The sequence below is a fragment of the Poecilia reticulata genome, chromosome 13 (assembly GCF_904066995.2).
Source record: "Poecilia reticulata chromosome 13, P_reticulata-male-v2, whole genome shotgun sequence".
Lineage (NCBI taxonomy): Eukaryota > Metazoa > Chordata > Actinopteri > Cyprinodontiformes > Poeciliidae > Poecilia > Poecilia reticulata.
The window spans coordinates 26,702,549-26,730,398 of NC_088842.1; the positions used below are offsets into that span (position 1 = coordinate 26,702,549).

Here is a 27,850-nt window from a genome sequence, read left to right on the forward strand (position 1 = left end):
GGAACTGTTTGAATTTTATAGTTTTAACATATGAATTTGTCTTTTGATGCAACTTCCACTTGTTTGAGCTTACGGAGAGGAATGTTCCTTTCAACCCATAAATTTAGCTCTTAATGTAATTTTTACATGTTTGGCCACATGGAAAAGCATACCACTCTCAAGAAACATTCTTTCTTGGAGCTCGACTTCACCCTGTGTTACATCTGTTTGTAATATTTAGATAAACGGGTGGGCGAAATCTCCCATAAACCTATAAATGAACAATTGGTCCAGTGAACAGGAACACTTTTAAACTTTAGAGGACCTTGCTCTTACAAATACAAATGACAGACATAATATTTAGATCTAAGATCTTTTTTTATATAACATTAACAAATTGAGGAACTTTGCAAGGAAATAAAAATGACCATTTATGGTAATGCAGTTATCTCAACAGAAGCACTTTATTGTAGGATTTTTGGAAAACAAAAAGAGAGCATACCTGGATTTATCCATATCATTACAAATGACACAATCCACTAACCAAATGTACATGAAACCTTAAACCACTTAAAGTCGGAGATGTTAAAGTTACATAGCAGGTGAAATAAGAGAAAATATTTTAGGCCACTTTCGTACTGAGATATTTCTCAAAGCCCCTCATTAAGCACTCTTGCTCGAACATTTACCTCGATCAAAGTCAAAAGAGTTAGAAACAATATTTTTGTCCCTATATACTGACTTGATTTTCACTACTACAACCTTACTCATTTCAGTTCATTTTAACTGCTAACATACAATGAATTTCAAAATTCAATCTATGTACAAATAAAGCACCTTAAAATTTGAGAGTTTATGGAAACAGTTCTTTGTGTTTAGCAAGTGCTATCACAATATATTCAGGAAACAACACTCTGGATGTATCGTCTGTAAAACACCAGTTTCAGCCTCCATGTATAACTTCACCAGGAAGATATCCTCATCCGACCACTCTCAGTTCCTTCCCCTCCTCCTGTTGCCACCTAACAGAATAAATGGAAAAATGAATTACTGTTTGTTGCTTTGAACTTAACTTTGCTCAACTGGGAAACACAGTAAGTATTGCGTCGCAGCTCAGAAATCTTTATAGTCTGATCTCAGTTCTTTCCACATGACAGAACCAAGCTCAGCACAGCAAGAAGGTGGGAGTATGGCTGCCCCCGCAGAACCTCAAAACCTGTATGAATTATGGACCTCAGACAGACCTCACAAAAAAGTTGCACAAAATGCAGCTGCACAGACATAGTGAATGTCAGCTTAACATTTAGGTAAGCAATGTGCAGGCAAGCATGTTGAAATAAGCAAGAAGCCAAAGATGACATTAGAAATTGTTTGACTTTTTTTGGAAATATGCTCATGTGCTTCCTCACCGAGTTCAAAGAAAAAAAAAAAGACTGATACGATCCCTGCATCTGCATGGAAAATGTGATTCAGCACTCCACTGGCTTAACTTAGCTCATGAACTGGAAAGTGATGGAATCAGCCAGGGTGCACATCAGAAAGCACCTACCAGTAAACCCCAACTTTATTTAGTATTTATTCAATTTGTGTAGACTAACAAAAAACAAAGGTTTTGCAGTAGGTCTTACTATTTAGCTTTAACTGCTTTTCCCAGTGAAATTACAAGGCAACCTGGGGTGATACAAAAAGTTAATCTGCCTGCTCCTAAACAACTAAACATTCTTGCTTTGCTTTATTTTCTATTCTATGCTTCACATTTACCATGCACAAATGATTTTTCCCCAAGTAATTTTAAGGAAAAAGTAAGCACTTTGAGTTGATTTCTCAAAAAGTCAAACCATTCCATAAATAACACCCAGAAGGACTGATGGGACCCAGTACATATATGATGCAGGGCAATACAATCATGTGACACAGATGTAGGAACATACATGACATTACAGTCAACATTAACTCAAAGACGATGTTGGGGTTCCCATTTAGATTGGGTAAAATCTGTTTTTTTCCTTATTCTTTTTATTTATTTTACCTACAAGTCTTCTTGCATTAGGTCTTCCTATGAAAGGGAAGCAAGCATACACACTCCATATTAATAAATAACACATTTTTTGAGTTAGTGAGTTATGGGAGATAATAAAACTCACTTTGGATCAGTCCAGCAAGTTGCTCGGCGTCAAGGTCTGGGTTCCCTTCAAAGGTAATAATCCTTGAACGGTCAACTCCTGTTGGAAAAAAAGAAATTTTTATTTGAGTAATTATACCACTTAAGTCATAAAATTAATGTTTAACAGTCGCACTCCTGTACTTTCTAACTATCATGTTGTTGTAAAGATAAAGGCTAAAAAATACAGTAAATGTCCTTGGACATCTACGTTTACGTCCATTTACCTTCCAGGCCAATGTTTGTGGAGCCTGAACTGGTAACCCTGGAGCCTGAACTGGTAACCCTGGTGATTTTGCGGACAGAAGGTTCAATGACCCTGGTAATTGTAGTGGTGGGCCTCTCAATAACCCTGGTAATTGTAGTGGTGGGCTTGTCAATAACCCTTATCACTTTTTTCTCTCCAGGAGCTGCAAAAAAAGAGATTGTTTCATTACAATGAACTTTGATGAAAATATATTTATGCTTGTTTGAGTGCCATGATATTGTATCAGAACTTTTACCTTAGCTAAACTTTGGCATCACAAATTCTTATCATATTGTCTCCAGCGATTACTTTCCACAACATTTTAAACATCCATACATTGTGATGTGATTACACTTAGAGACGTCTTGATCGTATTCACTCAATGATTCAAGACTGTTTTTTTTGTTTTTTTTATCACATCTATCTGTTGTATGTATACTGTCAGTGATTTCATCAAGAGAAAAACACACTGACCCATGTGTCCACATTGCAATGAGCATGGTTTAAAACCTGTGCTAAGGGCCACAAGCTTTTCTTTAACATTATTTTTTTCCACCCTGTGTAATAACATTGATGGTAAGAGAGTTTGCCTCATCTTCCTGTGTTAAGAACTTCTGCATCAACAAGTCATATCAAAACAGAGATTAAATTTCCTAAATTTAACCTAACACTAACTAGTGTTGGAGGAGAATATTTAGGCTAACTTAAAGAAAAATAGGTTAAGCAAAAATATCTGTTGGATTAGTATTATGGCCCAAAAAATTCTAGCTAACATTAAAATATTGCTATTTAGTAAAAAAAAAATATATATATATATAAATATATATATATATTTATTTTTTTTTGGAATTAAAGATTACTTTCGTTTCTAGTTGCATTATAGATTTCTCTTTAAACAAAATGAATTACATGATAATAAAAGGGTTTTAAATCATAATTACATTGATTGACAACACGTGTGATGATCTTCTCTAAAACAAGAAAGAAAAAAAAATATTTATTTTAAGAAAAGACATTGAAAATTCAAAAATGTAAATAGTACTATAATATGTAAATATTATTACTCACTCATAAATGTAAGAGGTATTTCCTGATATCTGTATCCTGAAACAAACTGTAAAAATATGATACAACAACTGTATCAGAATAATATAAAAACAATCAATCCTAAGAGAAATTAAGTAAGGTGGTTCGGTACATTATAAAGCTTCAAGGCACATGTTTTCCTTACAAAAACCAACATACTGTCTTATTTAAACACTAAAGCTTTGATAAAATCTTAATTCACCTTGATTTGTATGTAAGTGATGAGCTTCTTGAGTATTGAAAGGAGTTCCTGATTCCCCACAGGGATGTCTGGAAGACAGCAGGGGTCGTTAACCACAATTAAGCTTTTGGAGAAAATAAAAAAAAAAAACATGTGCATGTCTTGACAAATAAATTAATGGAAGGGAAAGTTAATAAAGCTGAATAGACAAAATTCTCACCTTCGGGGTATAAGATTTTGTCGACAAAATGAATAACACCATTTGTGGCCATCTGATCGGTTTCTGGGAGAAGCACGGAATTCACTTGCACAGCGTTATTCACCTGAGACAAACAGTTGAAGCATACATAAACCAGAAGATTGTGGTATGATTGACAGAAAGTAACATTGATCTCCACGATAAGTCAATAGCTTGCTTGGCTGCGGTATCACAATTTAAAATGAGATTTTCTGAGATATGGAAATTTCCACAACGATAAAAACAACAACTGCTCAATATTCAGAACATTACTAAGATATGCTGTCCTTAAAATTATGCATAAAGGTCAAGTTTTCTTTCGTAAAATGGTCCAGTGCTAAATACCTACAAATTTTAGCTGAAGATTGCTTCCTTGGAGAGATTTTAGAAGATTTGTCACGCCGCCCTCCAAGCCACCTCCAATGACGATACCGTTACTTAAGTGATACAGAAGAATTGTCTGGAGTGCATTCATGTTACCTGAAATAAATAACGGCAAAACATTATTTGTTGAGGGATTTATGTGATTTTCAACTGCCAACATATGTGCTGGAGGGAGGTATAATAAATGGTAAAGTCATTACAGCAGATGTACCTTTCAACAGGTTCAACTCTCTTTCAGTCAAAGCAGCAAACGCCTTATCGCTGGGGGCAAACAAAGTAAAACCTCCCTCTTGTCTGAGCAGGTCCGTCAATCCAGCTGCTTCCATTAGAGACAAAAAGATCCTGTAGCACAAAGAAGAAAAAAGTTGGCTGGTGTAGAAACCACAGAGGGCTGATGAATTGCACTGACAGCACTATTTTCTTTTCCAAGAGTGCTTAGTGAATTAAGCGGAAAATAAAAAGTGGTTGAGGAAAATGCTTAATTTTAACACCAAAATCCACTTCTACCAAAATTGCCCAGGACTTACTTAAAATTTCCGTTTTCAGTCAGAATCTCGAACATAGATTTTTCTGCAGGCATCAACATGGTCCTCATGAGATGAAGGGCTCCGTTGCTCCCTTCTTTGCTGCCTCTTATCAGGCAGGAATTCTCAATGCACACAGCCTGCAGAGAAAATCCGCAGGATAAAACCAAAGGATTGATGGGGTTTCTCTAAAATACTGTGATTAATGGAAGTATGACATAAAGGATGATGTGTTTGACTAGTGGTCTAAAGCTCTCATTTTTGGGGAGGACTTTGGTGAAGATGACGCACCGTGCGGTAAATGAAGACCCTGAGGGTCTTTCCTCCAATAGTCTCCAGCTGCTGGCCATTATACAATTGTCCAAGACCAAACTTATTCTTTAGGACGTGGTTCTCCAGGATGATCTTAAGCTCGCTTTGATCCATGGACATCACTTCGTCTGCAATTGAAAGACATTTTCCCGTATGTAAATAAACACAATTCACAAGTGCAAGTAATATTTTTGCTAAATTTGCTCATCATCACCACAGCTTTCACTAACTTCATGGGTCTGTAGCCAAACAATTAGTCTGTTTGCTTTAATTTTAAAGAGCCTTGTTTGCTTCTGTTGAAGACTCGATTCACTGAGAGTTTGTCTTTGACAGAAACCTCATTTTGCCTGGATTGATATATGTAAAATATCTTAGAACTCTTGAGTGATGTTTATATTTTGATTTCAAATCTTTCCAAGTAGAGTCATTGCAAAGAGTTTTCTGATTAAAAAGAATCGACTGTTTGCTGTCCTATATTGTGCATCTGAACTATACGTTCTCTCGCTTTAAGAACATTTCTATGGACATGTCTCCATATCCATTTAAAAATGATCAACAAACTCGGAGGAAGAATGCAAGAAAGAAAACACTGTTGCTAAAGGAGGAGTTGTCACTTTAGACCTTTTAAGAACTGCAGAAGAAAGATGCCATACATGGTATAGCAAGCTGTTTGTGACTCACCAGTAAAGGCAGCATTGAAAGGAGCCAGCAATGTGTACTCAGCGTCTGCTCTCATTTCAGCGGAAAGGCCCAGCTCAGTGATCATGTCACCAAAGGTTGACTGTGAACTTCCCAACAGTTCCATTACCTGCTTAGCTTAAAAGCAAAAAATAAATAAATGAATACATAATTGAAACACAATTGAAATATAAAAAAAAATAGATAGAATAGGAATAAACAAAGTGTGCTAAAGTAAGCAGATTAGGGGAAATGTTGATCTAACCTGAGTCTGGAATCAGCACTTGGTCAATAAGGTGGATGACACCGTTGGTAGTGACAATGTCCTTCTTGAGTACCATCTTAATGCCGTTAACTGTTAAACTGTCTCCATCGCAACCTATTTCAATGTTGTTTCCTTCCAGGGTTTCATAAGAGGTTCCTGCCATGATGGCTTCAGAGCACTGGACTGAGCCCAGGAGATGGAAATTCAAGAGCGCTGAAAAAAAAGTTGGAAATTATTTCTTTAAGCAGTAAGACATTTACAGAATGGATGGAGATTCATATTAAGCTAAGCAGATAATACCCTAGAAACCTGTAGACCCTTTTGGACCTTGGATGTCTTTATAATTATAATTAGCTCACAATCAATTTGATGTCATTGGCAAAGTTAATGGGCAAGAGAGTTGTTGAGATATTTTGTCAAGTAGTTCCGTGTGCTCATTAAGACATCTGCTTCCTGCTACTCAGAGCCTTTACAAATCTTATGCCAAAAATGTTGAACAGCTCACTATGTAAAGCACATGTGTCAAACTCAAGATCCAGAAGACAAATCCGGCCTTTGTCTGTGGCCCAATAGACGGACATATAAATAGAGGCTTCAAGATAACGGTTGTCTGCTTAAATATTATTTTATCAATCAAATCAAAGCAGTTGTTATACTTCCAAGTTACATCAATCTGATGCTCAGTATTATTTAGTTTTAAGGATTACTAATAAAATGCAGAGACAACTGTTTATTAATATTTTAACGGTTTGTTAATGGTATTTTATCAATGCATTCTGTCTGCCCTTTGAGGACATCCATGACTTTGCTATAGCCCAAAATGAAAATGAGTTTCACACCCTAATCCGAAGGCTTTATATTATAATTACTGTAGTGCTTACTTTGTCACTGACAGAACTCCATAAATACTTCTAAAAAATAAATACAAGGCATTTAAATTTGAGGAAAAGTTTATTTCTTTTGATACTTTATAGCTAAATGACGTTCTGATCAGAAGTTTTTAGACATTCCTTACCAGCATAATGTTTTTACTATGGAATGAATGAGTGAAAAAGGCAATCAAATCCAATCATTTTTAAACAAGAATTTGGTGCATAAGTTTTAATTTGTTCTAGGTGTTCTTTTGTCCAAACAGCATAAATCATACTGGTTCAAATATGTACATGTAGCGAGGTGAGAACAAGCTGTTATAAGTAATGAAAACATCAAGTATAAAAATAAGCACCTCAACATGATTTTTTTTATCTTTAATTTCTCATTGTAATATTATGAACGTATTACTTCAGTTATTCGGTGCAATTCCATATTCAACCACTAGGGGGCCTGTCGTGTTGGCGGCATAGAGAAGGTTGGGCACACAGAAGAAGAATAAACTTTCCTAGCCTTGGTGGGTGTTTTCTTGGTTTTTTTATTGGAGTACATTTGCCTGTTTTCTTCAAATTGAGGGTGACAGGTTTTGTCAAATGTTTAACGGTTGGACACAACACAACAAATGATCCAAAACACATACAAAAAAAGTGGTTTTAGAAAGAATAAAACAGGCACATTTTTAGCTTGGGGTTTCCCTGAGTGTATTGTAAGCCTGGCAGGCCACCAGGCTTTACTTGCCTCCTCCCTCTCCCCATGAGGCCAAATGCTTGATTTTTTAAAGGGCTTTTCATACACCAGTAACAGTGTCAGTAAAGACGGATTAAGCTAGGTTTATAGTTGACTCATTGAAATGTGAGAAGGTGCACAACATTTGCTCCATCCCTGCACCTACCCATTAGCCTAACATGCTATTATTTCCAAATTACAATACAGTACCTGTTCATCATGTACCTCCAAATTTTTGTAACTTCTCACGTTTTAACACAAACATGTTGGTGGAAAGCCTAAATGAATTTAAACAGTTATCTGCCAGAATCTTAATGGTTACAGAAAGTAAATTTATCTCAGTTGGAAAAATAAGTATTGTATTGAATCACCAAAGCTTTAATTAATGACATCCATGCCATTAACAGGTTTTTGTAAACCTCAGAGAACTGTATGCATATCACAGAACCAAAGTGGTTTTCCTTATTTGAAATGATCAAATTCAAGATTTTAAGTTCCTTTTCTGAAAACCATCCTTTCCATTAAATTATGCAGTTTAACTTGTTTCAGTTGACAATTGTTTAATTTACCTCTCAGGACATCTTTGTCACTTAAAAGTCTTTCCATGGTATCGCCACCAATCTTGTCAAAGGCATTGTTGGTTGGAGCGAAGAGGGTGTAGAATCCTGGCTGACCCAGTTTTTCCAGCAGTCCAGCAGTCTGAGCTACATCCTAACAAGTGGTTTCAGGAACAGAATTGGGATTTAAAAACTTCAACATAAATTTTTTTAGAAATATGTATAGTGTGTGCACTTACAGCTAGCGTTGTCAAATCTTCCTCAACCTCAATATAATCCTGGATAGTGCTTCCAACGCTAGTGATGACACGATCAATGACATGAACAACTCCATTGGTTGCAACCTGGTTGCCATAGATAATCCTAGCACAGTTTACAGTAACCACCTGTGAACAATGTCAGTTTTCTCAGTAAACCTCAGACAATCTGTTCCAATGCAAGACCTTGTCGCAATACTACGACATGTACTACATAGCAATACTCACCCCATTGGAATAATGGTTGACATAGAGACCAAGGTCATTGTACATAGAGGTCAATTTCAATCCATTCTTTAGATCTTTGGTTAGGAGGCGTTTGTTGACCATGTGGTAGTGCAGAGCATTGAAGAGTTCAATGTTGACGTTGCTGACCAGTGCATTCCTTATCGACTGTAAGATGAGGAAAACAAAGTGGTCAAAATGCGATAGAAAGGACAGCAAGTTAAATAACGTTTGCTTTTGTCCTTACTCACCTCATCCAACAGCTCCCAGGCATCATTGCTCAGAGCAAAGAAAGTGAAGGATCCTGGTCCCTCAATCTCAGGTCTGAGCTTAGAAATGTCCGCATAATTTTGGGTTGAAGTAGCCTGAACAAGAGCCAGACTCCCATACACGTGGTCGATTGGAGCAACTGAAAAACAAATTTACTTTTTTTGAAAGGACAATAAAAAGTTGCACAGTCACTCCCAATTAATTGAGTGTGATTTCAAAATTAATTCACATCTATTCTCCAAATAGATTAAGGACCTCCATCTAACTTTTATCCACCCAGTTAGTCCTATACCTGCAGGGCAGCCTGTCATGCCTTCAAGCTTGATATATCCTGGACAGCACTCATACAGCACAGTCCTGCAGAGAACGCAGACAAGCATACAAGTCTAAACCATGTGTATATCACATTCTTCAAAATAATGCTTGCAATTACTTTTTCTTTTTTTTTTTTTTTTACTTTTTTTTACTGAGTTATATAACAATTTTGAAAGCTGTAATGAGTTGTCTGTTTTGGATTAGGTTGTCTGTCTTTAAGAGGATTCTTCTGTGTTTGCAGATGTAACTCATTATCTACCGAATAATCTCAACACACAGTGCGATCCAGAAGTCTGAGCCAAAACCTCAGGGGAAGGGTGCCTTGAGGATACTGCTACCATTTCAGTTGTAGATTATTATTATTTTGTTATATTTATTTATTTTCTTGCCAAGCCTTTGAAGACAACCATTTATTTTGAACTTTTACTGACATTCGACTAACCTTATACATGTTGGAATGTTTGCCAATAAAAAGTACTTGTACGCATAAAAATGATTCTTTATAAGCTGTAAAAAATAATATAATGTTTAAAAAAGTGATCTCCATAGTTTTCCATTTTTTAATAAGTCTCAAATGAGACTTACGACATCTCAACACACAAAAGCACAAATAATTCACAGTAACCCTAACCCTAGCCCTGCCAAAGAAACAACGGATAATTTGTTTATTCCACACTCATTTTGCCTGACACTGCAATCCGAAGAGAACTGTAAAACTTAATGTGCAGCTGTGAGACAAATACGTGATTTACACCAACGCGATCAGTCATGTCGAAACTGCAACTCTGACTCCACCTACAGTAAAGCTACTATGTGATGATGTACATTTTACCCCACATAACTCCCAGGTATTCAACAATAAAAGGACCCTGAAGAAATGAGCACTCCGGATGCAGCTATTAAAGAATAAGCAATGCCACATGCTCCTAGGGATGGCTGAGGAGATCATTAGAAGAGATTTCTTAGGTTTATTGTGAGGGAAGATGATCTTTACCCAACTTCAGCTTGACATAATTAAAGTTATCATGACAAATACTAAGAACAATGTTAGGCTTTTATGTTTTAAAAATAAACCACTTGCTGTTGGATCAACAGACATATTTGTGATTCAGCAATGATTCAACAGAATTTAATTGGAGACATCAATTGCTCAAAATTAGGAGTTTTCTTTCAGGAAGTTGTTGAAAATGCGCATTCCATTAAAGCTCCACATGTGTTCTCCAGTTGTAGTGGACTTCTATAGCGAGTATTAAATTACAGTGCTGCACTCACGGTATGCAATGTTCAAAAAATGAACGAATAAACCAAAAAAAAAAAACATGTAATAAATGTCTGAAATGTTGCCCGCTAATATAATTTTATTAAATACATAACGATCAAATAGCTCAGAGTTTATAAGCATGGAGATTATTGAGGCACACTGCTTAATTCACTACAAATATTTTAAATCATGCAAAAACCACTGCTTTGAGATCATGGCCAACTGCATGTATATAACATCTGTATTTAAATCAAGGTTGAATAGAGTTGCAGGGACGGGGATGAGCTCATACAAGCCCCGACGGGGCAGAGTCAGCAAAACTTGTTATATTGCTTTCCCACACAAAGGGACTGTGCCTGGCAATGGGCCTGGAAACTTTTGACCATCAGCATCTTTAGGAAAATGCGGCACTACTTCAAATTATGATAACTTTATTGTAAAGTTTCCCCTCTTTAATGTATGTGTCAGTATTGTAATGTAATACATCACAGTCTGTCAGAGAGCTTGGTAGTAAAGTTTTCTTGGAATCAGACTCACTTTGAAAGCACAAATGTTCCCTTTGGGAAAAGAACAAATATTTTTGCTGGCCACAAGAGATTAAACCCAGTTGGAACAATATGAAAAGAACAATTTAAACCTTACTGCCTGGACTTCTGCTGTCCAGACAGCATTAGTCCTGATGCACAGTTGGTGTTAACATTTATTTAATCTCATGGAATAGCTGCTTTTGTTAAAATGTTGGGCTTTGCCAAATTTTCTTACACTTTCTATCCTATTCAGTTTCATTCCACTTTCAACAAACTTTGTGGTTCTCTATTTAAATAACTTGGTTCAGACCAGGATATGACTGAAACAATATTTTTAAAATAAGCAATGGTTTAAATTCAGATTTAAGTACGTTGGCAAAAAAAAAAAAAGAACACGCAAAAATGTGCTTAAATGTTTGAGTTTCTACTTTCTCACATTAGTCAGTGTACTTTTACTTCCAAAAGTTTCCAATTAAACTAATATACTCTAGTGAATGTAATGTACGTGGGGTTTCATATGGGTGAGTTTTCCTTTTCTTTGCAAGGAGGGCTTTGGTAAAGGATTAGATCTGTGGGGGTTGCCAGAAGGAGGGGCTCACCCAGGGTGCCATTCACATTAGGACCGCCTCTGTTAAGAACAGCTACCAACTATAAAATGAAATGTTTGGTAACTAGGGAAAACAAGTCTTTAAGATCCACCAAAACATAGCATGGCTTAGATTTAAGTTTAAGTTGCAATGTGCTGAGCCAGCAGGACTACTAACAAAAATAAAAAGGGGTTTTAATGACGGCGCTTGATGGGTTTCCATTCATGAATGCAGTCACTATTCTGCAGCCACATCATATCCTGGAATCAGTGGTTCACCGCTGTGGCACCCAGCGACCACCGGGCTTGTAACATTATGAAACCCCCATTGAAGTTTATGGGATCAAATAGGATTGTCTTTGAGGCGAAAGGTTTTAGGACTGTTTCTATAAATGTGTTGTTCATTCTACAAATCAGTGCAACTCAAAGTAACATAACAGATGTTGTGATCTGGTACTGTGAAGACATCCAAGTTTCCATGAAAACTACTGAAGATGAAACAGGAGAAGATGGGAGAGCAAGACGAAATGGCAAACATGTTTTCAGAAACAAACAGAGCAGGTAACTTTATTTCCTAAACTTGAATGTCATTTCTTTAAACAGGATAACCAACTTACGCTTTCTTTCCGCAGATGGACCCGTGGTACCAATTACGACAAGTACTAAAGTATTTCTTCTTTGTCCCCATAACTTGCTGAAGTGCACAGACATTGGGTCTGGTGAAATTTGTTGGAGAAAATGCGACAAGAATTATTAAGCACATTAGAGTAAAAGTTGTTTTTAAAACCAAAGTATTCATTTTGAGAATGTGGAGAAAAAAAAGAAACTGCTCTATATCAGACTTTCAAATATGAATATTTAAGTTGGAGTAGGTAAAACAAACATCAGTCTCTTTTCAGCAAAATTTTGATGCAGGAACAAATACGAGTTTACATTTAAAAAAAAAAATGACATTCTTTGACAGTATATGAAACTAAATTGTAAGAAAGTACATTTTCTTGAGAAACAAACATAAATGCACAAAAATGACTGGCCTCAAAAACTGAAGATTCATGCATGTGCAGTGAAAAATTGAGGTATCTGAGGTTAGCATTGCAAACAAGCAAAATTTAAACATTAAAAAAAACTATGTTGTTTGACTTACCCTTCTTTTCTTGCCCTAATGCGGCTGTGGGTAACTATTTTGTCATAAGCTGAGGAGTCAGCATGATCAAAGGTAGAGAGCACAAAGAGTGCGAAGGCAGCCACAAAGAGGAGCTTCATTCTTGATTCCTGAACTCCCCTCTAGCCCAGAGTAAAAGGAACACAGTCCAAGCTGGAGTTTATATAGCCTGAGTCTCACCCTCCACTCTAGGAGGATGGTTGGATTTCTGATATGCATGAGCAACACAAACCTTTCCAAATGCCATATCTCTCCAGTTTGGCACTACAAACCTTTCACTGTGGTCTATAAATTATTATTTGTAACATTGTTTGTAAAGGAATTATGGTATTTGTGGAGCAAAATTATCTACAAATCCAAAGTGCAGATGTTCTTTTTTCATTTAGAACTGACGTTTGTAAACTTTTTCAAAATCCAAATCAAGGCTTTAAAGGTATGAAACCACCAGCAAAAGCACACAAACCAAATCCTTTGGAGCAGTTATTTTACTTGCAATTAAGAATTTGTATTTACTTAGTCTATAAAAAATGTAATTTGTGAGGGAAGCAAAAATCAATGGAAGGGGAAAAACCCCAAACACTTCACATGCTGTTTGGAGAAACACCTCTAAGCTGAAATGTTTACTTACTTCAGAATGCAGTTTGTTCCCCCTGGTGGTAGAACAGAGTTTGAACACGTTACTTTTGCACAGAATTCTAGTGTTTTTTCTCCTGCCAGAATATTCAGAGAGAATATCAATTACAGGTTTCTATAATTACTTTGATCAAATTCAGAAGTGTGGTGCAATGCTGAGGGTCACTGCCAAAATCTATTATTTTTTATTTAAGGAAATAAAAACATTTTAATGATGACCATTCTAGATCAATTCCAGATCATTCTGCTCATCACAATTTCCACTGTAAAAGACACAGAGTCTTTGTAAAGTAAATCCAAAAGCGGCTAGGTCACATTTCAAAAGCAGGGTCAACACTGGCCTTTTTGTGTGAACAAATGACGTCTTAAGTACATCTGTTTTGATAAATCAAAACTCAGGAAATAACTGTCTGTGCAACAGCTCAGGTATGTAAAATCCCAATTTATGCACAGATTGAGAGCATGTGTCAAATGCCACGAAATGAGAAAACGTGTTGAATCAGAATATTTAAAAAGATTTGTTTCCCCACATTGCACTGGCATCATATGCTTAATATTTGACAAAACTTAGGAGTATTGATTTAGATATCACTATAGTTATAATTAATAGATTTGTGTAATCTAAATGAGATAGAATAAGCTGGTTTGAATTTAACTGTTTTGGACTTTTAAAATTTATTGCAAGGTACTCTAAGAAGGGGGTTCAAACTCAAATTTAACAAAATGAAAATAAATTTTGAGCTCCATTTATAATTAGAAAGTCCATTCTAGATCTTTCCATTTTCTGTTCTGAGGTAATTCATCAGATCATTTTTTCCATCCAATGAAAGTGTCCTTGCACTTCCCAGATACCTCAAATGTGTAAGACGGCAATTGTCCTGATGTGTGTGACATCGCACTAAACACAACTTTACATATACAGCGCAAAGCCATGAGTGAGAACTATTATTGGCCTAGCTTGTGTAGTACCCGTTTATCTTTAAAAATGAGCACATTACAATGCCAGAGTAATATTATTTTCTTCCGAGGTAAAATAAAAAAAAATACTGTTTTCTTATTTATATTTGCAATCCCACCGTACAATCCAACCACATAAAAACAGCAAGCTTTTCTTCTTAGAGGAAATAATAATACTTGGATCCCCATCTGTGTTAATTAAATGCAGGACACTATTTGTACTTGGTTTTGGAACATTCATTGTGTACATCAGTGACTTCTACGCTCTGGTTGACGCAGATATAAACACTGTATTTGTCACACAAGTATGTTTTTACCCAATTGAGGTTTCTTTTCTAAAAGATGAAAGAGGGATCAGTTGAAGAGAAAATAACTGGCAATTACAACGGCAACAGCAAATTAAAAAACAGCGAGACTATCAAGACCAAATCTGTGTGCTTTGAAAGTGACAGGAATGCAATGTTTCACATCTGAGCTTTCTTATCAAATTAGGGGCAAACACATATCAATAATCAAGCTTCAGTATCATAGCTTTCACGACGACCAGATTATTTCAGTAGCCATTTTACAATTTTATGATCACAGTGTACCCATCTCCTGTGGCTACATCCCGCAAAATAATAGAAAATGTCACAAAGCTCAGATCACATGAATCTGATTACTTAGTCATAAACATTAATTCACTGTACACCAGCTCCCTCTGGGACTCACTAAAGAATCTAAAGTTGTGGAAAGCTGAAGTGCTTCCACTTAGTATTAACAAAACATGCCAAATAAACTGTGTCTACACTCATTTACTTGTTATTTTCCACACCTGGAAATAACAAATGCAATTCAATGCTTTTTCACAGAGCTAAGAAACCACAGAATTCAGCTTTAAAAAACTGGAATCTAAAGCTAAAGAAACAAATAAAAAAATAATAATTTGTTTTAATCTTTTTAATATTCAATTCAGGCAATGTTAAAGGTAGTACCCGACTGAATAACATATCCTAATGGGGAACAAACAAGATGGGTACAAATTGGAACATTCACTTTGATGATGTTTGAAGCTGGATTGAGAAATTGATGTTTTCATTTTCTGCCATGTTATTCAAAAAAATAAAAATACACACACGTGTCTTTTGTATGATGAATTTGTATAATGTTAGAATGTTATGTGTAAAAGTGGCATTACTTCATTATTAGCCATTGCAAACAGTCATTATTAAAACATATCTTCACATCTAGCACAGAGGATACTTCATGCCTGGTGACCTAGATATGACACAAAAGCTCCTAATTAAGCCAACTGGATCTAATTATACATCAGAATAAGTTTTAAATCCTGAATTCTTCTTCATTCAGGCCTTAGTAGTTGTATACCATGACTATGCTAATGTGAGTTGTGAACACTGACAACACATCAATTCTTACATTATTTACCCTGGCCAGTAAGCACAAACTTGAATAAGTTAAGTGAAAAACATTTAGCTATGTTAAATTTTAAAATATGTACAACAGTTTTACAACAAACTGTCCTCCAATGTTCCTTTTACACCACACATTTTCAAATAAAGGCAACTTAGAAACCATAACATTTTGCTTCATTTTATTAGTGAGCATTTATAATGTTTTATCAATAGTAAAAGTTGTCAAAGCTCATTAGCCCGCAAGATATAAAACACAGATTTTTAGAAAGCAGATCCTGAAACCAGTCTCAAAATGTGCACACATCTTCTCTTCTTTAACATCACTGTTAAGATCGTTCCATCTCACAGCTTTACCATCTTTGGGGATGTAAACATGAAGTACAGGTAGCCTCTAATTTTCAAAGCTCTGTGATATTCAGAGGTAATGACTAAATTAAACAATACATTAGATTAAACAGTAGGCTGGGGACATATATAATTAGTGTTAATTTTCTAAATTAGATTCAGATTTTCTTGCACAATTACATAGAATCAAAAATAAACATTTTCAAGTGTATGACTATTTGTTTAGGTAGAAACAGTCTTTTGTTTTTTATAACAGTCAAACAGATGTTCAAAGTAAGAGATAAATAACATACCTGCTGAAAACTCACTTTCCTGAGCAGCAAGAGAGCAATCACATCGTTCGTAAAGAGGATATCTTATTGGGTCTTTATATAACTGATTGAACGTATTAATGCAAAAGCACAGTATGGTAGTATAGCTATTGTCTGTCACAAGCTATCTTTTTTTAAATATGAAGATTAAGTAAATAATGATTCTATTGTGTATTCCTTATTTGCAGACTCAGTTTTGCACTTTTGTTGGACTATTTGTCACTTCCTTAGAAAGGACAGTACAAGAAAGCCCCATTTCCTGAGTTTCTGTGTTCATATTCTGTGAGACTTCCACATCTGCTTTGCCACTCAGAGCTTTGTCTTCGTTTTCCCTGCCAGACGCCACAAAAAAGGAATCGTTTTCATCACATTTCAGAAAGGACGTTTGCTCCCGTTTCGGAGACCACTCACACTTTGACTGCTCTTTTGATATTTCAATCTCAGTCTTCTCTGCACTCCACACAACAACAGAGCAATTGTTCTGATCATTTGAGCCCGGAGAGTTGGTTGTGCTGGCAGCTTTATTTTGAAGTATATTGGGGGACTTTGCCTCGAACATGCGTGACTCTTTTTGACGTTCACTGGCAGCAGGTTTACGACAATATTTGAAGGAATTTCCAGGATAAGCCAATGTTGTGCTCGCAACTGGACTTGTTCCCCCGCTGTGAGGCTTACTCTTCATCATTCCCAAAACTTCATAGCGGAAGCTGGAGATATCTTGCTTAAGCTCCTGTTCGTTAAAGTAGAAATAGAGAAACAAAGAGCAGCAAAAGTTATACAGCAGTTCAAGATTATAGAAATCCAAGAGTGTATTTATTCTGTGATAAAAGGAGTCAAACAGTTTGCCAGAATTTAAAGGATGAAGGTAGCAAGTAATGTAAATGCAGTTTATAGTGGAGTCCTCCCTGAATATCAGAATAACGTGGTTCATTCTATACTTTGAATTTTCTTTGAGAAGGAAGCTTAGAAAAATGGAAGAAAATTATAGGTTGTGTAGCTAAACTGAACTCAAATGGTTTGGTATAAACTTGATATAAATGTACTCTTGATGTAGTTGCGTGTGCAGCAAGAAAATCAAAGTTTACATTACAATCATACGTACTTTAAAGTTTTCCTCCGTCAACCCTTCCTTGGTTTTGGCATCTCTGATCATTGCAGCAACATATCGCTTCACAAGGTTCTTCAATACCCCCTGAAATGCAAACTAGATTTTAGATAAATTCATACTCTTATTCATCCAAGTAAGATCAAAACTAAAATGTAACACTATGGTACTTGTTTGACAACAAACCTGATATTCATGGTTTAATCTGACATTTTCTGCTGCCCGCACCTGTGGTTAAAGGATAAGCAAAAGCAGCATATTACCCCTGTCTACTGCTGATACATTTTCTTTACACGCTCGTTCATAAAAAAAAAAAAAGAAGTTCTTATGATTCACGTTGAAATATCTATTATTAAATTTATGCCGAGCTCTTTGGGAGCGAAGATTTGAGGCACTGAAAACTCATCAGAGTAGACATCTTGCAACTCCTTACCCCTAATGTCTGAAATGTGTCCAGTGATTTTTTGCTTGGTTTCTTGAACACATTTGTTTTTATCCACCTCAGTAGATAAAACACAGATTTTGGACTCGGTATTATATTGAACGGAGATGGTAAAGTCCCGCCCTCTTCAAAATAGCTCATCCATAACTTTGTCCGTGCAAATTTCCATTCTATGTCTGCATGATCCTGGAAAAAAAAACAAGAAAATTATTGAAATTTTAGATAAGCTAATGTTAAGCCTATTAAAAAAACAGATGGCTTATCTATAGGACTTACAGCAATGTGCTGGTAGGAACTGTTCATCATTGCAATTAGCATGTTCAGAAGCACCACCAGGGAGATTATATTGTAAGTGCCGAACATAGTAGAGCCAACAAATGTGGTAATTGTATGGTTCGCTTTCACGTTGGTCACATAGAGAGAAATCAGGCCAAACACAGACCAGAATAATGATTGGAGTGTTTCAAACAACCTGAGAAGTGAACAACCAGTAATGTATAAAAAAATACTGTAACAAGTATGTTGAAAAATATTTCTGACTGTTAGAAATATCAGTGGTAAATAATGACTTGACTTACGTTGAAAAGGCATTATTTTGGGTTTGACATCGAATACCGTAGCAGTCCTTTTCACCCTCTGTTGTATAGTAATAATAGAGCTGGTTAAGGCCATTCGCAAAAGCCAAAAGCACGAGACAGTAGATGAACAGAAATTTGAGGATGTCCAGAAGCATTCGGCCAAGTGAAATCTGTAAGGGGCCCAAGTGTGAGTTGGCAGTGAAAAGACTGATCAGACGTAAGGTGCTGAAGATGTTAGCGATGGCAAACAAGGCCTCTGCTATCAACGTGGGGTGCAACATTTCCCAGCTGTCTCTCGGTCTGTAATCTCTGTACTGTTAAAAAAAAACACAAAAACCATTTCATTAGCACTCAATTTGTATTATTTCTGTGTAGTTGATGTAAAATCAACAACTAAGCTCATCTACACTTAAGGCTGTAAATTACCTTTGTATATGCAACAATTTTTAGAGAAATAGTTGCAAGATACAAGGAGTTCATTATGAAGTCCATTATGTTCCACCAGTCATCCATGTAGTCCTTTAAACCACTTTCCCACATTTGTTTGATTTCAGCCCATATGAAACCTTGGATAAAACAAGTAGCAGGTGTAAACTGGGGTTATCACATTATTGGTCACTACATATGGCCACCTGGGACAATACATGGTAAAAAAAAAAAAAAAAAAGCTAAAATTTGCTGAAATTTTTTGATACACATCCTTACACGTATTTACAGTAAGTTACAGTAGCTAAAGTTACAAGGTTCAATAATGTTACTTATTACAGATTAAATATAAACAACAACGAATGCATATGATGAACAACGGGAGGCATGTGTTGTTACCAATCACCCAGGGCAGGATAAACCATTCCACAGTGGTGGGTGCTGGGCCCTGGATGTAGGCAGCCCGGCATTCTGGGTCACCAGAGTCGATATGCTGTGAGGCCAAGAAGAGCAGGAGGAGGAAGGTCAAGTAGGAAGAAGTGTGGCAGATAAACTTGATGAAAGGTTTACGGATGAATTGGCCGTAGCGAGTCTTTGGAAAGAGCAGGTAGAAGACAGAAAGCAATGGAAAGAGGAGGCCGATGAAAGCACAGGTGATGAGCTTCACTGCCCAGTGACGCCTCCTCCAGCCTGGGAACTCATCATACCACCGAGACGCAAGAAGCTGCTGGCAGTTGGGTTGAGCAACAAACTGAGGAAAAGAAACATAGAAGACAAAGTAAAAGACTAAAACCTAAAATAAGCTCAACCTCTTTCTCTCTTTCAAATCTGTTTTTAAATCCATTTGCTTGTTAAAATACAACAGCAAAATATGGTTGAAATGATTCAACGTGATGAATCAATTATTGAAAATAATCGTTAGCTAATTTAGTAGTCAATCAATTAAACTGAATACAGACCCGAAAACATCGATTAATCATCAGAATGACTGACAGATTAATCAATTACTAAACTAATCTTTAGTTGCAGCCCCACAGCAAATGCTTAAAATGTGTAAAAAAAATGGCTTTGGGAAAATGATGCAGTTTTCAGCTCTGTTCACAATGGATTAAAGCTGCAAGATGGATACAACATGGATGCAGGGTTTTTTGAGGAGCGCATTTGGGTCACCGTTTCATGTCATAGAGAATTTGGGTTCTGGCTGCCCAGTAGATCAGGACTTGGTAGGGAGAAGAGTACACAAATAATACACTACCACTCAACGTCAGCTTTTCTGATTGCTGGGAAACTATAGGAAGGTCCCAGCATCAATATCAGAGTCGACGGGAGGAGAAGCTGTTTACAAATTTCAGTATTTAGTATTTACTCATAAATAAAACACATTACAATGTCTCAGTGCTTCTGAGGCATTGACTCATAATGATAAGTGAATAATACAATCTAAATTTTGTGTCCTAATTTCTAACCACTCATGCCGACTTATCCTCATAAATATTGCGATTACAGAGCACAATGACAGATTAAGTGGTGCAAAGAGTTTTCTGTTGAAACCTCCTTCAGCTGTTATGCATTTGATAAATACTGACATGATTTTGTCCTCAACAGGAAAGCAGAAGTTTAAAAAAAACTGTTTCACAAGGCCAAAGAAATATCCTTGTGACATTTTTTAACAATGCCTTGTGGTAGGATGGAAACCAGTAAGTGAAAATCTATTTGGTGACAACTCCAAACATATCAGCAGCCTCATGATTTCTATCACTTCAATGCTTTCCAAATTTCTCAAAGACAGTAACAAGGAGACCACAGGATGGTGTTAATTCAGAAGGATGGGGTCCTTACCAGCCTTAATAAAACAATAATAATTTTCTCAAAAAATAAAGAGCCTATACCTTAAACAGTTATTCAGTTTAAGAAATGCAACAACTGATTGCTGTAACTGGAATCCAAACTGAATCTCAAGTCTGTTTCCTACACTTATCCTCCAGTCTACTGAGATTTGATATAAATATTTGATGAACACTTGCAGACAGTAATAGATGTTAATTTCATTTTAGCAACATTGTAGTCAAATAGATCCTATACAGTCTGTTTAGTTGAATTTAACGGTCACACCCAAACTATTACATGTTAGCAAATGGTTCCATTAGGACACCAGAATCCTCATGAAATAGAGCATGAAATAAAGGGTGAATCTGACATTTTTCAACTGTTTTTACAAAATTTCAATAAATATTATACGAATGAAAAAAAGAACTATAAAGAGGAGTGCTAGAGGTTTGCTGGATGTTTCATCATGAATTAATGTTTCATTTTCCCCATTCCACAAAACATTAAAGCAAAGTAGAGCTGCCACACATTTTGTTCCTGAGTGAAAATAAAGACAGCATGACTGTGGCTAATACTGAGACCGAAAGAAATATTTAAATTTTAGAGATTCAAATAGCCCGAATCTTACGTCCTCCCTCTATTTTCTATTTTACTTCATTATTAAATTATTAGGTTCACAGATAAAATAGTTGAGAATATCGTTCCAGCACTTACTTTCCCTCACAAGGTGCTTTCTACAGGTCCACTGAAAAGCACAAATATAAAAACCTGTATTCTAAAGTATAATTTTAATTTCCTAATCCAAGATCTACCTCAGATAGTCAGAGTTGAAACTAGCAATTGCAAAAATCCACTACACATCACACACTATATCTAATACATTTTGCAGTCTGTTTGTTAATGATGTAGTGTTGTGTCTGGGATCACAGTCATTTAATCAGATTCACATTAAGTCATGTATCACACTGAAAACGTTGGTCACAGAAAACGTTGGTTTGCAAAGTAATTCATGGTCGACTCAATGACTTCAAAAGCACTTCAGTGCTATGGCTGCCAAAACAAACCCAAATCATCAGTCCTCTCCAACACAATGTTTGAGGCGTGGTTGCTGTGGTTGATAACTGATTTGCTCTGTGGATTTCTCTACAAGTGCTATTCTGCATTTTGACCAAACACCAGTGTTTGGTCTTATCTGTCCAAGGGAGAATGTTTATATCTATTCTAAACTTAGATACAACCTCACAATTACATGTGATTCCTAAGAAGTTACTGTATGAGCCCAGTCTTTGTAACTGGAATTTTTATTCATGTTTAACATACATATCACAATAGGGGCTGTATCTCAGGTTTTCCTTCTTATTTCATGGTATGTCCTTGCTGGGGCTTCCATGTTTTTTTTTAAGAATGGCAACTAGCTTTTCAAATTTTCACATGTAATGTTCCTTGTCACTATGAAATTCAGATCTGAAATTTGTTTTGGAAAAAGCTGTTAACCTCCCCAGATTTATTTCTCAACATCCGTTTCAACTAGCATCACATTAAGACCAGTACAGGGAGTGATCAAATCTTTAGCTTTTTTTTTAAAGGTGTAAATTGTTAAGAAAAGTGCTTTTGATTAGAATGACATGGTGCACAAGTGTACACAATGTCCCCTTTTAGGTTTTACTTTGCATGTGTTCTGCATGCCTCGAGAATCATCAGAAATAATAAACACACTAGAGTAACTTCTTTGATCCGCCTAGAGAAGTAATCTGAGAGCCAGTTTATATTTTATACTTATCACTTTCATTTCATGAACCTCCCATTTGCCTGAAAAATCCCAGCTACATGCTTCAAAAATAAGACAGAGCCTCTTGATCCCACCAAATCAACATGTGTGACTGTCTGTCTGGGGCTAAAGTTTTGCATGGTGCAATCAGAAGCTTGTTTGCCCCGTTGCACTGAGCAAAATCTAGTGAGTAGAGGAAGTGATTGATCAGAGATTCACAACGGGATGTTCACTGCTTGTTATTGTATGATAGTTGATTTTGTATTTTTGACTATTTGTTTTGTAATACCTACTCTCTGCCTCAATTGTGCTTTACATTCACTGTTTCTTGTAGCTTTACCTAAAAAAAATCCATGAATGCAAACCCAAAAGCAGATTTTAAAGACCATAAAATGTCCCTCCCTCATTAAAATGTCATGAGTTTGAATTTCAAGGAAATGGTCGTTGTATCTTCCATCATTATACCCAATTATCTAATCATCATGAGACTCACTAAAAGGGCCTACTGTAATGCATTGTTAAGAGGCAGACTGGCAATTACATGTTGCTCTAAAGTCCCAGAGGATGTCTCCACCCATCTCTGGCCGTTTACAGCCCATCTTGGCACTTTTCTTGTCCTTCACTCTTCCTTCACTCCACACTGATCAAATCAGACGACATCTAGTTTCTGCTTGTACTGGTTTAATTGTAAATAGTATCCCTTCCAAGTTTGCACACAAAGGTTACCACACTAAATACATCACTGTTGTTCCTTCTGACCAGACCGCCGATGTAGAATTTCAAATAGCCGCTATCAACGAAAGACACGTACCTCCTTCTGGGAGTATTTGATTGCCAGTTTCAAACGGGCTAGGTCATTGTTGTTCTCATCCATCAGAGGATCGATGTCATCACGGTAGTTGAGAATTATATCCAGCTCCTTGGAGCTTCGAGTCTGGTCCAGAAGGTCTTTTGCAAATTGTTTGCACATATGGGACAACTCTTCATACTCTGACTTGAACTCATTCTCCACTGTGCTGAGCTCCTTCAGCTCCCAGCTGAGCTGAAAAGCCGTCAGGAACGGATCTTCACTGGAGAGGGCAATGAGAGAGGGGCTGGCAAGGGCCTTGTAGAGGTTAAGACGAGAACGTGAGTGACGAAGACTGTCCACGTCTGTGTGGGACATGCAGTCCATGCAGTTGCAACGCACAGCATGTGGCTGAGGTACGGAAACGCCTCGTTGCAGAAGCAATTTGATGACCTCATAGTTGTTTGTCTGAGCTGCAAGGATGATTGGAGTAATGTCTGGAGTGAAGTCTGAAAACTGTTTGTCCAACAGAATTGGGGGGATCTTAGTGAGGAACCAAGAGAGAAATGCACAAATGAGTTGACAATGAACAAACCAAAGTAGATAACACAAGAATTGTGTAGCTTTAGAAGAACATTGCTTTCAAACTCCATACAGGATGCAAACAACAGTTTGAAAGGAACAAATTAATGCCTTTTGACTGAAAGCCCACAGCTAATGGCTTGTGGTTTAGCTGTTCTAAGAATGTTTGTCTGAAAATCAATCACATTTTATTTGGAAAATGCTTTGAAGACAAATTTTGACTTCCAAATTTGTCTTTTGAAGCTAAAAGACAAAGTTCATGGTTTGTCAAATAAAGTCCCAATAAAACACACATTGAGCTTTGTGATTGCAGCATGACAAAATATTCCACAATACACAGCAACTGCAAAAAATAAAAATAAAATCAATGAGATTCAATTTGTGTTATCACATTTAAAGTATCAAAAAAATTATCTTACTGAGAAGATCTGTAGCTAAATCGATCTGATATGACTAAAATGGCTGGCAGTAAGATTAAATCTACCAAAAAATAAATAAATCAGCTTTAAAAGTTTTGCTTTTCTTAACTTTTGAATAATGTCCAGGAACTGAGTCTTATATTAAAATAGACCAAACTAGAGCCACTTGAACAAGAGCCACTTGAACAAATGAGACTTTAAACTTAGTTTAAAAAAACACTAAAAGTTTAATATAGAAAAAAAAATAACTTTTTGAGGTTGATCTAAACAATATTTGCTTTCTGTTACCTGTTTTTCTCCACGTGGCCTCTTGTGATTGAGGAGCAACTCCACGGCCCCCACTACTTCCTTACGAATGGCGTGCAGCAGGGCATCACCCACATGGATGTTATAGCTGAGCAGGAGCTCTATGATCTCCAGGTTCTCGTTTTCGATGGCAATAAGGAGGGCCGTGCGTCCCAGCGAGTCGATGCAGTTGATATTGATTCTGAAGTAGATCTCAGCCTCCTCTAAGGCTTGCTTTACACTCGCGTAGTCCCCTCTTTCCACGGCCCCCAGGTAGACCTTCTCCATGGGAGAGAGCTCAGCCTCTGCCCGCACAATCCGCAGTGGGAGACGGTCATTGTATGTGGAGTTGTCAGTTCTCTTGTAAAATAGTTGAGCCATTTTTCTTTTTCTTTTCTTTTTTTTGCTACACTTGCCTGTAAGTCTGCTGGAAGATAGCAGAGAGGGAAGCTTTAGCATTTGCAGAGGGACACCTGTCATAAATCAATTAATCAAATTCTGAAACTAAAGCTCAAATATATAGACAGACATAATATATGGCACATAAAAACCCGCCCTTAGTTTCGCATTTAAAACTTTCAGTTTAAAATGAGTCCACTGTAAACATTCAACAGTTCACATTAAATATATTCTTAACCTTATAAAAGTTTTTTTTAAACTGTTTTTTTTTTGCGCTTAATTTTAAATGAATTGGCAAAGTGAATGTTTAATAAAAGAAAATACTTTACCGGTTTCCTGTTGCCTTCTGGGTGTGATTCAGATAAATCCCTGGTTAGAAAAACAGTTTCCAGATCAGGAAGTTCGAGGGTCGTTCTCGCATTGCTCAACCCTTCACCAAACCGCCTGTCGCATCCAATGTCCACTGCTCCTACCCAGCACTTCGGTCAAGTTACTAACTACATATATGTTGTTTTTCCTGTTACATTGATGCGTCAAGTGATGCCGAGTGGATCGAAGTGACACATCCGCTCCAGGATGCTGAAGATGAATGAGCTTTCACCAACGCCCCTGCTGTCTATTTTGATGCTGTTGTTAACCTGACGGAGGGTTTTCATTTGTTCTGTTTTGGCAAGTACGACGTAACTTAACGAGTGTTTTTTCTAATTACTTTATTGAATGTAAGTTTAATTCGTGTTTCTGCAGTCTGAATAAAATACATTGATTTGCTAAAATATTAAAATCCCGACACAAGTGCATGCTTACCTTATTATAGATATTCCTATAATTTTCGTAATTAAATTATTTCAGAAGAAATTAGAAGCATTGGTAACACTTTATTTGAAGGGGTGTGCATTAGACTGACATGACAATGTCATAAACATGACATAACACCTGTCATGAACATAAAGAAGTCTTTATGAATGCTTATGACAGTTGTCATGAAGTGTCATTTGGTAAATAATGACACTTTTAATCCAAAGTTGCTCTAAAAGTTGCGCTGAAAGTCCATTAAAAATGCTAACTTTGCATTAAATTATCATAATTTAAAAATTCATGCAAAGTTGGCACTTTTAATGGACTTTTAATGCGACCTTTAGAACAACTTTGCATTAAAAGTGTCATTATTTACCGAATGACACTTCATGACAACTGTCATAAACATTCATAAAGACTTCATGTTCATGACAAATGTTATGTCATGTTTATGACAGTGTCATGTCAGTCTTATGCACACCCCTTCAAATAGTGTTACCGAAGTATTTATTTATGGTAGGTTAATTTTTGGCTAGATAAACCTGTTATTTCCTATAAGTTTTAAGTTATCTACTAACGCAAACTCAAAACCACTTTTGAAATTGTACGTTTTTTGAAGATAGGAAACCAAAACATTTGAGCCTTAGAGGATAAGGAAAACATGCTTGTTTTTTTTTTTCATGCGACTCATATCCATACAGAGATAATAACAGGAATAATATTGATTCAGACTGAATTGTGGTCAAATAGACCAAGTGCAAAGACACACACGAGGATTTTCAACATATTTTTATAATAACCTCCTGATTCCAGAACTCAGCTCTCCTAAAAGTTATTGTGTAAAAGTAAATCATTGCATTTTGTCAACTTAAAAGACATAGTCAAAGCACAACAATGAAACGTCTCCACAACAGTAACTGTGTTGTGTATACACAAGGAGAGGTGCATGGAAAGGTATGTATAGAAAAATTGTGTAGTCATTGCTTTGTATTAAATAGCAAAAGTGCAAACAAGCTGCACATTTAAAATTAAAAAAATGGTACAGAAAAAAAAAAAATACTTGAGTTTTTAAATTTGGTTATTATGTGTAGCAGTGCATAAAATGTTACAATTATTAGGTGGACAGAAACCTTCCAACTAGCAAAACTGAGAGCGATGGTTAAATTCTTCCATCATAATGGACAAATTATGTCCAAAACATAATTTGTCCAAAATTATGCTTTGCTGTCCTTTCAGCAGCTTTTAATTGCTGAATGGACAGCCAAGAACTGGACAGTGAATCGAAGTAAAATATTTTATTTTTAAGGGCCGTAGTCTGTGGCAGAGAATTCCTCTACCAGTTTCCCCAGTGGCAGAGTTTTTGAAAGAGGGTTTGGAAAAACTAACACCTGCTAATCCTTAAATATTAATATGACTATAGTATAGACTTCTCTGGCTAGTCTGCTGACGGTTTTACATTAGGAGGTCATGTTGGTATAGGAGTGAGACTGATCCAGGAAAAAGTCACAAACACCAACAGATAGTTTGATAAACTAGGCTAACAACTCTGGTGAAGTAACTGGTTAACGTCTGATAATGGTTGATTTTATAATCAAATTATTATTTTTTTTTTACTTGACTCCAGATGAGCTCACTTTTGGACCCACCTGTCAGTCACACCCTGCAATGGGAGAAGGTAGGAGAGTCACACAAATAGCTAACTTCACACAGCTCTGGATATGACAGACTGCATGCTGTCATTGATTGTGCAGAAATCCCTTTAAAACAGAGACGGTGAAAAATGACAACACAGTTTTAGTATTAAGAAACCATCAACAGAACCTGGCTCAGTGTGAGCAGCCATTTGCCATGACCACTGTGTCAGAAGATAGAATAACCAAAACAAAAAACAAAAAAAAAAACACAAATTGATAACATTGTTGTAGAACAGGTTGAACTCTACCTGCTACCCACTGCTGAAGATGAGCA

At 36.4% G+C, this 27,850-nt stretch overlaps 2 protein-coding genes across 7 annotated transcripts; both read right to left on the reverse strand.

Moving 5' to 3' along the window:
- Window positions 1-419: 419 nt before the first annotated feature.
- Window positions 420-12,966, reverse strand: postnb (periostin, osteoblast specific factor b). 4 transcript variants are annotated; one of them, XM_081614619.1, is made up of 21 exons: window positions 12,794-12,966; window positions 12,267-12,365; window positions 9,253-9,317; window positions 8,942-9,099; window positions 8,694-8,858; window positions 8,448-8,594; window positions 8,221-8,362; window positions 6,056-6,268; window positions 5,794-5,928; window positions 5,092-5,240; window positions 4,804-4,940; window positions 4,488-4,618; window positions 4,242-4,372; window positions 3,875-3,977; window positions 3,676-3,743; window positions 3,456-3,501; window positions 3,329-3,358; window positions 2,368-2,550; window positions 2,124-2,201; window positions 2,013-2,035; window positions 420-1,001 (listed from the first exon to the last, which is right to left on the reverse strand). In XM_081614619.1, the coding sequence occupies exons 1-21, from the start codon at window positions 12,910-12,912 to the stop codon at window positions 942-944; spliced, it is 2,382 nt and encodes a 793-aa protein (XP_081470745.1). In that variant the 5' UTR covers window positions 12,913-12,966; the 3' UTR covers window positions 420-941. The 4 variants fall into 4 exon arrangements, with proteins under 4 accessions (XP_081470745.1, XP_008424527.2, XP_008424529.2 ...); XM_008426305.3 differs by having other exon boundaries at window positions 2,009-2,035; XM_008426307.3 differs by lacking the exon at window positions 3,329-3,358 and having other exon boundaries at window positions 2,009-2,035.
- Window positions 12,967-15,382: 2,416 nt separating this feature from the next.
- On the reverse strand, window positions 15,383-25,859 carry trpc4b (transient receptor potential cation channel, subfamily C, member 4b). 3 transcript variants are annotated; one of them, XM_008426311.2, is made up of 11 exons: window positions 25,417-25,859; window positions 24,692-25,112; window positions 23,427-23,945; window positions 19,420-19,771; window positions 19,021-19,160; window positions 18,595-18,908; window positions 18,293-18,488; window positions 18,008-18,202; window positions 17,761-17,802; window positions 17,572-17,661; window positions 15,383-17,199 (listed from the first exon to the last, which is right to left on the reverse strand). In XM_008426311.2, exons 2-11 carry the CDS (start codon window positions 25,067-25,069, stop codon window positions 16,660-16,662), a joined length of 2,766 nt encoding a protein of 921 aa, XP_008424533.2. In that variant the 5' UTR covers window positions 25,070-25,112; window positions 25,417-25,859; the 3' UTR covers window positions 15,383-16,659. The 3 variants fall into 3 exon arrangements, with proteins under 3 accessions (XP_008424533.2, XP_008424530.2, XP_081470884.1); XM_008426308.2 differs by having other exon boundaries at window positions 24,692-25,115; XM_081614758.1 differs by lacking the exon at window positions 25,417-25,859 and having other exon boundaries at window positions 24,692-25,368.
- Window positions 25,860-27,850: the final 1,991 nt, after the last annotated feature.

What these genes read in the sequence shown, in the direction of transcription:
- trpc4b (XM_081614758.1), bottom strand. Translation starts at nt 25,168, where the DNA reads ATGACAGGTGTCCCTCTGCAAATGCTAAAGCTTCCCTCTCTGCTATCT. An exon ending in CAAAATAATGCCTTTTCAAC is followed by an intron (nt 18,489 to 18,594) that starts GTAAGTCAAGTC and finishes TTCACTTCTCAG; the next exon opens with GTTGTTTGAAACACTCCAAT. An exon ending in ACACATTTCAGACATTAGGG is followed by an intron (nt 17,803 to 18,007) that starts GTAAGGAGTTGC and finishes CTTTAACCACAG; the next exon opens with GTGCGGGCAGCAGAAAATGT.
- postnb (XM_081614619.1), bottom strand. Translation starts at nt 12,912, where the DNA reads ATGAAGCTCCTCTTTGTGGCTGCCTTCGCACTCTTTGTGCTCTCTACC. An exon ending in ACTGAAAACGGAAATTTTAA is followed by an intron (nt 4,619 to 4,803) that starts GTAAGTCCTGGG and finishes TTTGTGCTACAG; the next exon opens with GATCTTTTTGTCTCTAATGG. An exon ending in TCACTTACATACAAATCAAG is followed by an intron (nt 3,502 to 3,675) that starts GTGAATTAAGAT and finishes ATATTTTTACAG; the next exon opens with TTTGTTTCAGGATACAGATA.